The sequence below is a fragment of the Chelmon rostratus genome, chromosome 17 (assembly GCF_017976325.1).
Source record: "Chelmon rostratus isolate fCheRos1 chromosome 17, fCheRos1.pri, whole genome shotgun sequence".
NCBI classification, from domain to species: Eukaryota; Metazoa; Chordata; class Actinopteri; order Chaetodontiformes; family Chaetodontidae; genus Chelmon; species Chelmon rostratus.
This window is the reverse complement of record NC_055674.1, coordinates 22,090,747-22,104,118: the sequence shown is the minus strand read 5'-3', so window position 1 is coordinate 22,104,118 and position 13,372 is coordinate 22,090,747. Positions and strand designations below refer to the sequence as shown.

General features: G+C 43.7%; 1 protein-coding gene across 1 annotated transcript; it reads left to right on the top strand.

Moving 5' to 3' along the window:
- Positions 1 to 5,545: 5,545 nt before the first annotated feature.
- On the top strand, positions 5,546 to 9,134 carry hoxb2a (homeobox B2a). The gene is made up of 2 exons (XM_041956630.1): positions 5,546 to 6,029; positions 7,611 to 9,134. The coding sequence occupies exons 1-2, from the start codon at positions 5,546 to 5,548 to the stop codon at positions 8,462 to 8,464; spliced, it is 1,338 nt and encodes a 445-aa protein (XP_041812564.1). The 3' UTR covers positions 8,465 to 9,134.
- The last annotated feature ends 4,238 nt before the right edge of the window (positions 9,135 to 13,372 follow it).

Genomic DNA, 13,372 nt, shown 5'->3' with positions numbered 1-13,372 from the left:
CTGCTACACTCTGGACTGTTCTGGAAATAAGCCTGTTGTGTGGTTTTTAAAAGTGCAGATTTACACACGCTTTTCACATCTGGGCATCATTGTTGCACTTAGAGTTTACATTTTGATGGTTAAAGGTAAAAAAAATAATAATAAAATCTTATTTTGAAGACGGAAGGCCCTCCAATCAAAGCGTCTTTCGCCAATGTGTGTTCAAGTGAACATTCATATATAAATATTTATTTGTTATAGCCAGTTTAAAAAGACTTTCTGTTTTGTATTATTATTTATCCTTCATGTATTTATATCGAGAAAAAATACTGTACTTTTTTAGTATTTACCTGTTACGAAAAAAAAAAAAAACAACATTGTGTTTCTTCTTGTCCATTGTACTGAAGTTACATTTTTTAGTTATTGTATTTTAGAAGAAAATAAGTAGTTTTTATGTTCCTATAATGACCCTTGTACATAAATGTCTTGGCTTGTACAGGGAAAAAGGCAAGGATGGGGATTGGTGACCCATCCGTGCATAGTCAGAAAATTTAGACAAACTATTAGCTGGAAAAAAGAATGAGTCTTTTTGGAGAAAACGACTTCTTTCTTTGTCCTTTGTAGCTCCTTTTTCTTTCATTGTTGAGAGAGTTGTCTGTCGAACAATTCTTTAATAAAATGTTATGTTATTCAGAGCTATCGGCGTCAGTCAGTGATTCTCAGGAGAGAAGAACATTCATGGAGTTTGGGTGAATAATTATTAAAATCTCATCATCACAAAAACCCAGAGAGTTATATCTGAAAGGGCAGTGACACTTTGTTAGACAGCGTTACAGTCAGGGGGAAAAATGCCAACAACGACTGTATTGACTGTCATGGAAACAAGCAAACAACCCTTTGCACTGCTGGGTTCCTCTTGGGTGCCAGCTGTGGCAAAATTCATAAACTATGAAAATATGCAAATAATTGCACGCCAGGATTAGAGCTCAACAAACTTTTATAATACGTCATGTTCTGAGGTGGTGTATATTTATGCTGATTATCAACTTTGAATGATGACACATTGTTGTAAAATACCTTTCAAGCTGCTAAATCCTTTAGAATCAGCTGACCTCAAAGACAGTGAAGAGCAGAGCACGCCTCAAGATTATTTTACCTAAACCATTTCAAAGTAGGAACAACTGTTTAAATCTTGCACAAATCATTTTGCATAGATGTTTTGTCATTTGTAAACAGAGCAACTGGTCTGATGATCGCATATATTCAATCGTTAAGTGATGGCTGAAGTGTTGGTGTGACTTCTTTCTAACAGCACGTCTCTGGTTGAGGGATGGCGGGACACTGATGCCAGTACTGAGTATGGGGTCAGTACCTCAGGCTAAAGCTTGGCATCACTGCCATCAAAACTTTCACAATAATTCAATCTGAAGCTTAGAGCCATGTGTAACATGTCAGAAATAAAAGAAAAAAACATCTTAAACCTTTAAGAAAACCTCGAATCTGCTTCCAGTCTCCTGTGCTTTACAAACGAGACAGGAGGAAGGTGGTCACTTGTTGTTTTTCTGGTCACTGCTCTTCATTTACCACCATTGACCAGCACCACTGATCCACTGATGCTATCAGATCCTGGGCTGCATCCCTGTGCAGGTCTACGGTCAGATCAGAGAGCTATTCCTGCACTAAAACCTGATACCTGTTGCTGCTTGATTTGTTTTTGTCTTGGAGACATCTCTTTGAGGGGGAAGCATCGACTTCAGCTCTGTTGTTTTTGTCTGACAACTCTAAACTATTAGTAATGTCTGCAGTAGCAGTAAAGCTCAAACTCACTTAGAACTAGTCTCGATATTTAGGTATCCAGCGTTGATAGCAACTCTACCAATTGCATGTGACAGTCAATTTCTACGCTGTAATAAGATACAGTTTTCAGAAAAATAAATTTAGGTCATGATTTTAAACTGATAAAGTTTTCATGTTGAACTGTTGGAGTGGCAAAGTGGCAGCAAGGCAGCACAGGTACAACCCCCCAAACATTCGACCCATGCTGCTCCAGTGTCTTTGAGCAAGACACTGATAGCCCATCAGACCTGTGAACTTTTAATGTGAGGAAAATCTGTTCCTCTGCACTTTATTCCAAGAATCACAGTTAAGTTCGGTGTGTTTTGGAGCCGCTTCTGTAGAACACAAGTGTCTGACTTCTACAAGAGTTTGAGGTGTGATTGAAAGCTCTGGAGAAACATAGTGGGTGGACCTTGACTTAAAGATTTTTAATACGAATAGTTTATGGTCCCATGCCAGAGCTGGAGAAGCGGACAGTCCAGCAGATGGTTGGAGTTACATATCACTCTATAGGCTACTGTTCCCTAACAGATGTCTGGGAAGGCTTAGCCTGACCATACAGAAACTCATAGAGCATTTTGACTTTTTTACTGTTCAACTAATCCCATGATTGACTATTTAAAAATGTCACAATTTTGATTGACTGTTGATCGCTTTGTTCTGAGGGGAATAGCAATTGGGGAAACCAAAGCAGAGATGACAGCTCAGATGTTTCAGCTTCACATTTTCTCTTTTCATCATTCTTATCTCGTGCTTGCTCTTTTTCACTCACACATGCGGATCCTCGCGCTCTCTGAGTGTCCTGTGTTGATGTTTATGACTAAAAAAAAAAAACCCGGAGGCCTGCGCCTTGGCCCGGTCACGTGGTCTCTAACCCCCACCTCACTTCTCTCGTGCTCTCGCTCTCTCTCTCTCTCTCTCTCTCTCTCTCGCACGCGCTTGTGCTTAGAGGCCTGAGAGCAGCATAAAACTTGGGACATAAATCAGGCTTCCATAAATAATGGCCGTACTTCCCTTTACATCTCCGTTGGACTAACAGACAATAAAAACACCAATAAGCAGAGATTGGATCTAATTTATTGCCTCATAAAAACAGACGGAGAGCTCGGCTCGGCTTCAGCAACGCAGTCACAGCTGAAAACAGTACAGTTACACTGCCGGGCACACACACAGTCCCAAAATCACAACTGCCAATCAGCAAGGTTGGGATTTTTACAGCACATATTATTCACAAGTTATCTGCCAGATGTGAACAGAGGGTTTGTTTTATCATGCAGTAGCTATCCGTTTGACTAAAGTGTAGTAAAAAACAAATATAGTAGTAGTAGTAGTAGTAATAATAATAATAATAATAATAATAATAATAATAATAATAATAATAAACAAACGTACCATTGATCGAACATTTTAAAAATCCTGGTCATTTTTCCTCAGTACACTAAACAGAATGAGGGACAATAATTCATAAATTGTTACATCTGAAGTTTTCTTTTCTTATCTTATTTCTTTTTTTTTTTTTTTTAAAGGAAACAGGTCTAGGACCAGCCAAATCTCAAATATCAATCATTAGTAACTGCATATTAAATTTGACAAAATTAAGATCAATTGTTACTAGAGGGGAAAATTACTGTTTCGCTCTACCATTACGAGTAACCCTAAAACAGAAGGACTGACCGCTGGGTAAAATATGAGAAACTAAAACAGAAAGTCACAAATCCTCATCTTCAGTCGACCAATCCACGCTTCCCATGTAACGACGAGCATGAAAAAACAGCTTCTGCTCTCCACCAAAGCTCCCAATAAATTCCCCGAATTTTACGAAAAATGCATGTTTTTAAAAATGGTGACGAAATGAGTGGAAGGAAAGCAGCCAGTATAATGTGATCAGCCAGCAGCTGGTGTGTGAGCCTCAGTGTGTTCATGCAGCCTCGGCCTACTCACTGCCTGCGCTTTCAACTGCGCTCAATGGCCCTCACTCCCACACACATTTCTGCTTTTTCTGCCTCTTTTTCAGAGGCAAGGGGCGAGCCCGGATGGCATGGGAAAGAGTGGGAGACGGGGGTGCGAGCTAAATATTTTTTGTCCATTTGTTCCTGGGATCTGAGTCGTTTATTTTTTTCTGAACAGATAAAATATTTTTGCACGTTGCGCGCGTATTTTCCTGCGCGCAAAATAAGTGGGGAAAAAATCAAAATAAAGCATTAGAATAGTGGAACTAAAGGGAGAGAGAGAGGAGGACTGGAGGTTTCCTTGTTATTTAGGGAGAGAGAGGGGCTGCTGTCAGGCTCTTTGCAGGGAGAGAAAGATTGATCACCGCACTTCTGTTTTTTCCACTCGGGGCTCCTCGCCCTCCCTAAAATATCCTCTGCTAAACTCCCCAGTTCCTGATCTTTATAAAAATCTACATGTGCGTCCTGTTGAGTCTGAAGGCCACTCAGCACACTCTCACTTGCTATTAGAATTTCTACTACTGATGCTATATTATTATTTTTAATATTCGGAGGGAAAGGAGGCCCGCGCTCTCCCCTCCTGGTTCCAGTTGCACGGCGCGACCTCGCTGTGAACTCTCTCTCTCTCTGCGTAAACACACCGAACATTTTAACACACACCACGCCGGAGAGAGAGCCTGAGAGAACCATGGCGGCTTGCAAGAGCAATTTTGGAGCCTGTGTTGAGAGCCCGCTTTAGTTCTAGGTTATAATCAGACAGTATTGAGGGCTGTAGCTTCCTCTCGCAAACGCACGAACTGTCGAAAGCCCCGACGACTCTTCTCAAAGCAGCACAATCCCAAATACACTAAGAATATTTTAAATGTAAAAAAAAAAAACGTGCACTTACACACCAACAGGCTCCCTCTCTCTGCCTCTCTTCACAGTTAAATCTAAGTTTCTGTCTCTCTGCTCTGTTAGAAGCCAATCTGCTTCATCTTCACTACCGCTGAGTGGAAATCTTCATCATCCTCTCCTCCTGAGCTGCTGCGCCATCTAAAACCCTCTCCAAGTTTTCTAAGTTGGGGATTTTTCAGCCTCTGTCACCCTTTATAAGATTAATGAGCTGAGTGCAGTAAACAGTATTTTTTTTTCTGAAGGAGCCATATTGTAAACGGTGCTGGCCAGCTCCGTTCACCTAATGTTAACCGTCATTACATCACCCAGAGGACCGAAAAAATGTCCGAGAGATGCTCTATTGTTTGTGCGTAACACCGGGCAGGGATGCGCCGACCCGCCGCCCACACGGCGCACATGGCGACCGGCCGCTCTCCCGATTTTCCTCCCTAAAATTCACCCCCCGTTAAGACAACACAATAGCAGCCACCCTGTGATATAGCCCCTCTTCGCCAGAGCATTTGGTGGAAAAATAATAATGCTGCTTCCCACAGCCATCGCCGCCGCCAGGCCCGGTCCCTCGATTGGCTGATTTGGATCACATGACCAGGAATTGGCTGCAATTTCGCCCCATAGTTCTTCAGTTTAGCCTACCCAGGTCCCCATACGCTAGTAATATCACCAATATACACAATTATTATATAGCCACCGCATTACGCCATTGCGGTCGGGAGCCTACATGCTCGTGCGTTTTTTCATTTCGTTTTGTTTTTTTTAAGAAGTCATATTGTGTTGTGTGCGTGTGCGAGCGTGCGTGTGTGCATGTGTTTTGTTTTTTTTTTATTTTGGGGAAGGGATTGTTCGGGGGTCTCGCCGTTTGAGGGTGAAACCGGTTTGAGGGAGCTATGAATTTTGAATTTGAGAGGGAGATCGGTTTTATAAACAGCCAGCCGTCCCTAGCAGAGTGCCTGACGTCCTTCCCCGCCGTCCTGGAGTCATTTCAAACTTCATCAATCAAGGAGTCGACAGTAATTCCGCCTCCCTTCGAGCACACCATCCCCAGCCTCAGCCCTTGCACAGCCAGCCAGCCGAGACCGACTGCTAGGAGCCAGCAGAACCGGAGAACCTCCGCCACTAATGGCCTCCAGACGCACCACCGAGCCGCCCAGCAGCCCTGTCCGCCCGGTCAGGCCCCTGCCACGGCCACGGCAACCCCGGCCGGTCCGCTGGCCCACGAGTTCCCCTGGATGAAGGAGAAGAAGTCATCAAAGAAGTGCCCCAAGCCTGGGAGCAGCTCCAGCGGTGGCGGATCCATCATCCCCCCTGCCTCGTCCTCCCCGTCGCCGACCGCCTCCGGGTACGCTTCGGCGGGCATGGATTCGCCCACAGGTCGGTATGCTGGGGATGCGGGTCGGGAGCTAGTATGTGTGTGTGGTTTGGGAGTGTGAGGGGTGCGCAGCCTGTGCTTTAATTTACTGTCTGCATCTTCATTTCATTTCCACTTTAGAAATAACCCACCATTCATTACACAGACATTTTCTTTTTCTGTGTGTGTGTGTGTGTGTGTGTGTGTGTGTGTGTGTGTGTGTGTGTGTGTGTGTGTGTGTGTGTGTGTGTTAGTGTGTGTGCAGTGCTGTGATGCTGTGTCAACAGGGAAGCCATATCTAGACCACTGCATTATGCTGCAGTGCTTTGCACACACTCTCTCATCATGCATTTAAATATGCAGCCATTAACGTCTTGCACACATTCTCTGTGTCGGTTTTATGGTCAGGACGTAGAAATGTGCTAAACGCTGAGTGCAAACCTTTCACGGCAGCATCCTGTTACTTCTGGATCACCTATAGCCCAAATTTTCAAAATGCATCCTGTCCATAAAGAATTATTTATCGCGCACAAAGACGGACAAAGGGTGTTTTTTTTGTTTCCATCCATCCTGCAGATGATAGCAGCTGCATCATTCTGTTCATTGGGTGCTGTGATTTGGTATCAGCAGCAGCAGCAGCAGCACCCTATTATATATTCATAACACAACTGAGATGGTAGCCATATTGGATGGAGGTAGGAAATATAATGGCGAGCAAAGGGACCGAACAAAATACGTCGGGGTGGGGGTTGGGGTGAGCATAAGCTACATCCACACAGGATCCAGACTGCACACAATCTCATTTTCTCGGGTTTAGGTCATTTCTATCTGCTACACTGACCTCCATAACGATCACTCCATTTTTAAAGTCTTTTTTTCCCCTCCCCCTCATATTTCTCGCTTTCCCAAACACACAAAATCCCACCCCATCCATTTCGAATGGACATTCTTGTTTTCTCGTCTTTCTCGCCCAATTTCCTGCCTTTTCTGGTCTCATTCATAAACCCATTCCGAGTTTTAGTTATGCCTCTGACAGATACCGCCACATTCGTTTCACATCGACATTCCCACATTTCCCTGCACATTTCCTCCCTATCCCGTGATATATTTATTTTCCTCTCTTTGCATCTCTCTGATCGCATGCTGCAGCCTCTCACAGCAGGCTCGCTGCACTCCAGGCTTACAGGAGAGTGAAATCCACTTTGACACCATGATCATCTGTCTTTATCTGCGTTTTTATTATTATTATTATTTTTTTTATTATTTTCTACCAGCACCAAATTGCTCCGCTCTTACAGTTATGGCCTTGGCTGCTACTGTAATTGGAAGGAGTATTTTTTTACGAGACTTTTTGTGTTTTATTACTGTTTTATTACAGACGGAAGAGCCGTGGGGATTTCTGCTTATTTCTTGGCTGGAAATCTTGCACGCAATAAAATAGCAGAGTTTTACAGGGCTCTCATGAAGTAGATTACAATCTCACGTTTAAACGAAATATAAAATTAAAATAAAAAATGAGAATAGCTTCAGAAGATTTTGCACTATAAATCCTCCACATAATTTCTCTGTGTCTCCCTCCTTTATTTGTCTTTGTCTCCCTGAAGACCCGAGCCAGGCGAGCCTGGATGGTGGAGGAGCCGGGTCCCGCCGGCTGCGCACCGCCTACACCAACACCCAGCTGCTGGAGCTGGAGAAGGAGTTCCATTTCAACAAGTACCTATGCCGGCCCAGGAGGGTGGAGATCGCCGCGCTTTTGGATCTGACCGAGCGGCAGGTCAAAGTCTGGTTCCAGAACCGGCGGATGAAACACAAGCGCCAGACCACGCACCATCGGGACGGCGGTGGTGGAGGGGGCCACGAATCCAGCGACCCCGGCGGCTTTGAGCCGCTCGAAGGCGCCGATGCCTCCTCCCCGTACTCGAGCCAGCCGCTGGAAGCCTCCGGCACCGGGGAGGCTACATCGGAGAGCGAGCCGGGGAGCGGCAATCCATCTTCGGCTCCTGCTCACACCGCCTACGCTAATGACAGCGGGGACAATGCGCAGCCCACGCCGGAGGAGGGAGGCCGTTTGAGCCGCCCTGACCGCCCACCGCTGCCAGAGGCATCTGGCTCCTCCGACGCGGCTGCGACTCGTCACTCCCCGCCGGCGTTCACCGCCACGAACTCCACCGACAACCCGGGGCTGATGCAGCTCAGCGAAGCCGGGCCAGCACCAGCCTCCGATCCGTCATTCTCTGAGCAGCGGGGCTCCTCCATCACCTCCACCTCCTCATCTGCCCCTCCTGCCGGCTCCTCATCATCATCCACACTGCCCGACCTGACCTTCTTTGCCGGGGACGCCTGCCTGTCACCCAGCCTGCAGAGCTCCCTGGACAGTCCGGTGGATTTCTCCGAGGAGGACTTCGACCTGTTCACACGCACACTGTGCACCATAGACCTGCAGCACCTCAACTTCTGAGAGCCGCTGCGGCCGCGCCATGAAGGGTGCAGGAAGCGGAGTGTGTGTGAGTGTGTGTGGACGAACAATCGAGCGGAGGACGCAGCACTCGGCGAGGACTCTGCTGTCTAAAAAGCATAAAAGCTTCTCGGCAACATTCCTGAAACATTTCGAAATGAAAATTATGTTCCTTTTTAAATATATTTTTTCGTCTTCTTGCTGGTTTTACTTTGCGGCTATAATGTAGTTTAACAGAGTTCATTTTCTTTTTTAATCTTAAACATCGAAGGGATTTTTTTTTTCCACGATCGAAACGTTGTGGATTTTTTCTCTCCCCTTGTCCAAAATTTCAGGTATTTATTGCCTTTCTTGCTTTTGCTCACGTTGTGAACGCCGATCAGTCTGCGTGGATTTGTTTCCTCTTGTCCAGTGTGGTGCAACTTCATGGATCCTTAATAACTTCTCAGGAACTGTTCACGGAGTCCAGGCGCAGAGAGCCGGACCGCTCTTATAAAACCTAAAAAAGAAGAATGAGTTCATTCTCTCTCTGAACGAGACGAGACGAGAGAGAGGCCCTGCTGATGACCCGAGTTTTAGACCCTAGTTTATTTATTCAGATTCTTTAATAGTGAAAATCCAAATTATTTATTGTACATATATTTTCATAGTGGAAGAATAATAATAAAAACACACAAACATTTACACTGTGGCCCATGTCGTTTTGTTTTGTGGCCTAGGCTGCAGGAGTGATCTGGGTATGATTTATGTTCAAACATATGGCTGCAGTAGACTTTTGAATGCTGTTAAAATTATTGCATTTATAACAGCCTAAATATAACACAAAGAGATTATTATTTTATTTTTACATTTTATCATATTTATTAGATAATTATTTGGTTGCTATTACTTGCAACAGTGAATAATATTTTTATTTATTTATAGTATATATTATTTTCACTGCAATTAACCTTGAGCCTATTATTTCCAGGACTGTTGGCTTAATCTAAAAATTAATTTCCAGTTCATCACTATAATGAAACACTTGTTATTTTATGTTTGTTTTTATATTTGAATTTATCTCACAGTTTGGACTGAATGCAGATTCATGTTTAATTGCGCATGTGTGTCCAGTTTTCCCACACTGGTCGTTATAAATACAGGCTGTGGCTCAGACCCTGTTTACACAGAGATAACCCTGAAGAGATGACTTCGAGGAAGAATGAGATATTTCCCAGAGCAGATAAAAAGAGGAGAAACAGCAGGATCGTTGTTTCCCTGTGTGGCACGTTAGCTTAGCACGGGCAGCCCTGTGCCTGTGAGTGGGAGCTAATGGTTAGCATAGCATGGCCCTGAGCTTCCACCATGTGAGCAGAGCAGAGGAACTCGCTCACAACGCAGGTTTTTACTGGCAGAACTGACCACAGCACAGCACAGGTCTGTGAGCACAGGAGAGAGCTGCAGCCTGGCATCACTAATGCTCTGCTGTGGGCTGAGTGTGGACTAAAGCCTGCGTTAGCCTGGCTAGCTGCCCCTCCATTACTGTGTGTGTGCGTGTGTGTGGACCTGATGCTAACTAGCTGCTCCTCCTCCCACGGAGTCAAAATGGCGCTGAAGACAAAGCAGGATGTGAACAATGAGCAGTGGCAGCCATTACAGGATGACTGGCTCACTGTGACAGGCATGGTGTGTGTGTGTGTGTGTGTGTGTGTGCGCGCGCGTGTGTGTGCGTGCGTGTATGTGTACGCCTGCAATAGAGAGAGTCAAAATGAAAGAATTATGACTTGTTTAGGTTACATGTTACTTGTTTAGAGTCAAGGCAGGTTGCTTCATTTATTTATTTATTGATGATGATGACGATGAGGATGATTATTACAATTCTTATAAATTAATATTATATTATTATACAATGTTATCTAATAATAATAATAATAATAACAATAACAACAACAATAATAATAATAATAATAACACGTACCATTGGTTAAAAAAATTATAATAATGATTTAAATATGTATTTTCACCTAAGATTTTTAGACTGGTTTCTAGGCCAACTGATTCACATAAAATCAGAGCACTGACAACCAGTTAGCCACAGAGGAATATTTCAGTTTGAATATTACAGTTTCAAAGTCGATATAATGGAATATTTCCTTATGCATGTCTATTATGAAACAAACAAAACAACAACAACAACAAAAACCTCCTGACCCTTTAGACACACAAAAGGAAGTCATTTCAGGGTCCTGACCCACAGTTGAATAAACCCGGCTGAATGTCCAAGATCAAGACAGAATGAGGAGAAAAACGCTATTTTGACAAAATACAAAACAAAACAAAATAGCATGTGTTCAGTTAAGAATGATGTGTAAGTTCTAAGCTAAAAACAACACAACCTTCAGAGCAAGTCCAGACCCAGTGAGTAGAGGCTGAATTCCCAGTGGTGCGCTCTGATTTTCTTTATATCTCCAAACTGAGTGGAATCCTCACATCTTCATATGGGTGTCATTCAAACATTACATAGCTCAGTACTCTTCCTCCTTAAAATGAGGCAAAGCATCTGGGAGATTAATTCAGAGACCAGCTGACTCTCACTGTATCTCTGACTGCTGATTACACACTACTGTTTGATCAGGCAGCCAAACTATCTGAAAGGGCAGTGTTGTTCCTTGTGATAATGATAACACATACAAAACTGAGACAAACTGAGGTCTACACATGTGAGCACAAGTTTTAAACTGCAGACGTAGTTCCCATGGGAACCAACAGACACAGGTGTTCTCCTCTGAGAAACAACAGCAGAAAACACATCTTTGTACTTTGAGCTCCATCTCACCACTGTTCTGCAGCAGGATGCCTTGTATCATTTAATCTGAACAGACTATTGATGACATCATCCAAACTGTTTCTGATACGCTGTTGAATCAGATCCCACTGAGAAGCACAGGTGAAATCAGTTCTGTCTATGTCTATGTCTATGATTAAGCCTTTTATCCCAAAGCAGTGAATGTCACATGTTGAAATGATTCTGTAAATATCACATAATATGCAGCAGTGGAGCACATGTGTAGAGGACAAAGCTGAATAATTCTACTGCTGCTAATGGTAAAGAAACTATAATAAGTTGCAAATACAGCAAAGTAAGTGTGTCTTTAAGAGACATTCAAAAGAAGATCAGGCTGACTCAGTTTCCTGAGGCAGGTCTTCTTAGGGGTCCTGCAGCAAGTGCGTGATCACCTTTAATCTTCAATTTGGTCCTTCAGGTCATAAAAAGGCTGAAGCCTGAAAGGTCTCTGAGGACCAGTCCCTGGCATGCTTCAAAGGCAGTCAATAAAATGCTAAAAGGTAGCTAAAGCTAGCATGATGTTCTCATTCTGGACCAGCAACAGGGTTGAGCACTAACCAAGTCTGTGGTTGTGGTCGGCTCAGACACATAAGGCGACAAGATATGACAAATTCTCAGCTAACAGTTTTAAGGTTCCTGAGAGATTTGAGCTCTGATGACTGGTTACGTAGATGAATATGTTTTTGAAACTGTAGTCACACGCTCTGTCACATTTTCGTCTTCTTCTTCATAATCAAAAGAAAAACTTATATCTGCACACCAACAAGAGTCAGTATTGTGCCTGCATCTAATGTGAACCAGTGGTGGCCCCAGTATAGAACCATGGAGAACTCTTCTATCCCAATAAGGACAAAGTCCCTCTTAAAACACATGACGCTGCTGCTTCCAACTACATATTTACCGTACAGACATGAGAGAGGCACAGGTCCTCGCACTCTCGCTAAGAAAGCAAATGAAAGTATTTGTTAATATGCTGAACTATTCCTTTAAAACAGACATAAATTGGGCTTTCACTGTTAAACTCCACAGAATCACAGATTAGCAACTGTCCAAAAATACACAGTATGTCGGTAATGTTTAGGTAGTATTGAAGTATTTAATAACTTATTTTTTTAGCTGCTCTAATAGCCATTATACACAGTATAATATCTTATTTGGACCATGAAATTAATTCGGGTGTGTATGCCTGCAGTGCATTTGGGATTCTTCAGGAAAATATCGGCCAAAAGAACAGAACAGAAGAACAGAACGAAGACTGTGGATCTTTTGTATCTTGCGGTTTAATCTCCTCAGTGGCGGGCAGTACGGAGTGGACGCGTGATTACAAAATCCACTAACTCTTTCAATGTCACTTCAATGTACACATGGCAGGTGAGTGTTGTGTTAATAAAGACTTCAAGGAAATCCCAACCATCCTTTAGAAAGATTCACATCTGCAGACATAGAACTTAACAGGTGTACTAACTATATATTAAGCCCATTTAAAAAGTGGCTCTGACTGTAGCAGACTGAAGACTGGGACGTGCGGCATACGCTGCAACTCTCTCTCTCTCTCTCTCTCTGTCCTGTAACCATCCATCTAAGTGTATCTTGTAGACAAAGAGATTACAGCAGAGTACATCTCTATGCTGGGAGACATATCTCACCTTCTGAGTGCCTGCATGTGTGTGTGAGGGAGAGATTGTGTGTGTGTGTGTTCCAATAATCTCTCTCTCCTGGCTGTCACCGCCTGTCGACCTGCTGCCATGCTGTAATACACAGACTACTCCTTTATCTCTTGCATCATCGTCACCATCACTGTTATGATTTCTGCGTGTGTGTGTGCGTGTGTGATATTGCATAACTCAGGCATGATAGATCACCCACTTAGCAGCGGTGGTGAAATATGTGAGCGCTGGATTTTTATCATCCCGGGCGTCAAGAGGAAACTTTACCCTCAGACACACAGTCTTGCTGCTGACACAAGTTGCAACCTGCAAGTCAAAGTGGTGGGATTAAATAGAAAATGAAGAGCTGTCACTTCATGGTAGGTCTCATACTGTATCAACCGGCCACTGTAGGCGCAAAAAAAGTTGCAAATTTAGGAA

Excerpts from the sequence above, each read along its gene's own strand:
- hoxb2a (XM_041956630.1), top strand. The coding sequence starts at position 5,546 with ATGAATTTTGAATTTGAGAGGGAGATCGGTTTTATAAACAGCCAGCCG. Across the intron at positions 6,030-7,610 it reads GGGCATGGATTCGCCCACAG|ACCCGAGCCAGGCGAGCCTG; the intron begins GTCGGTATGCTG and ends GTCTCCCTGAAG.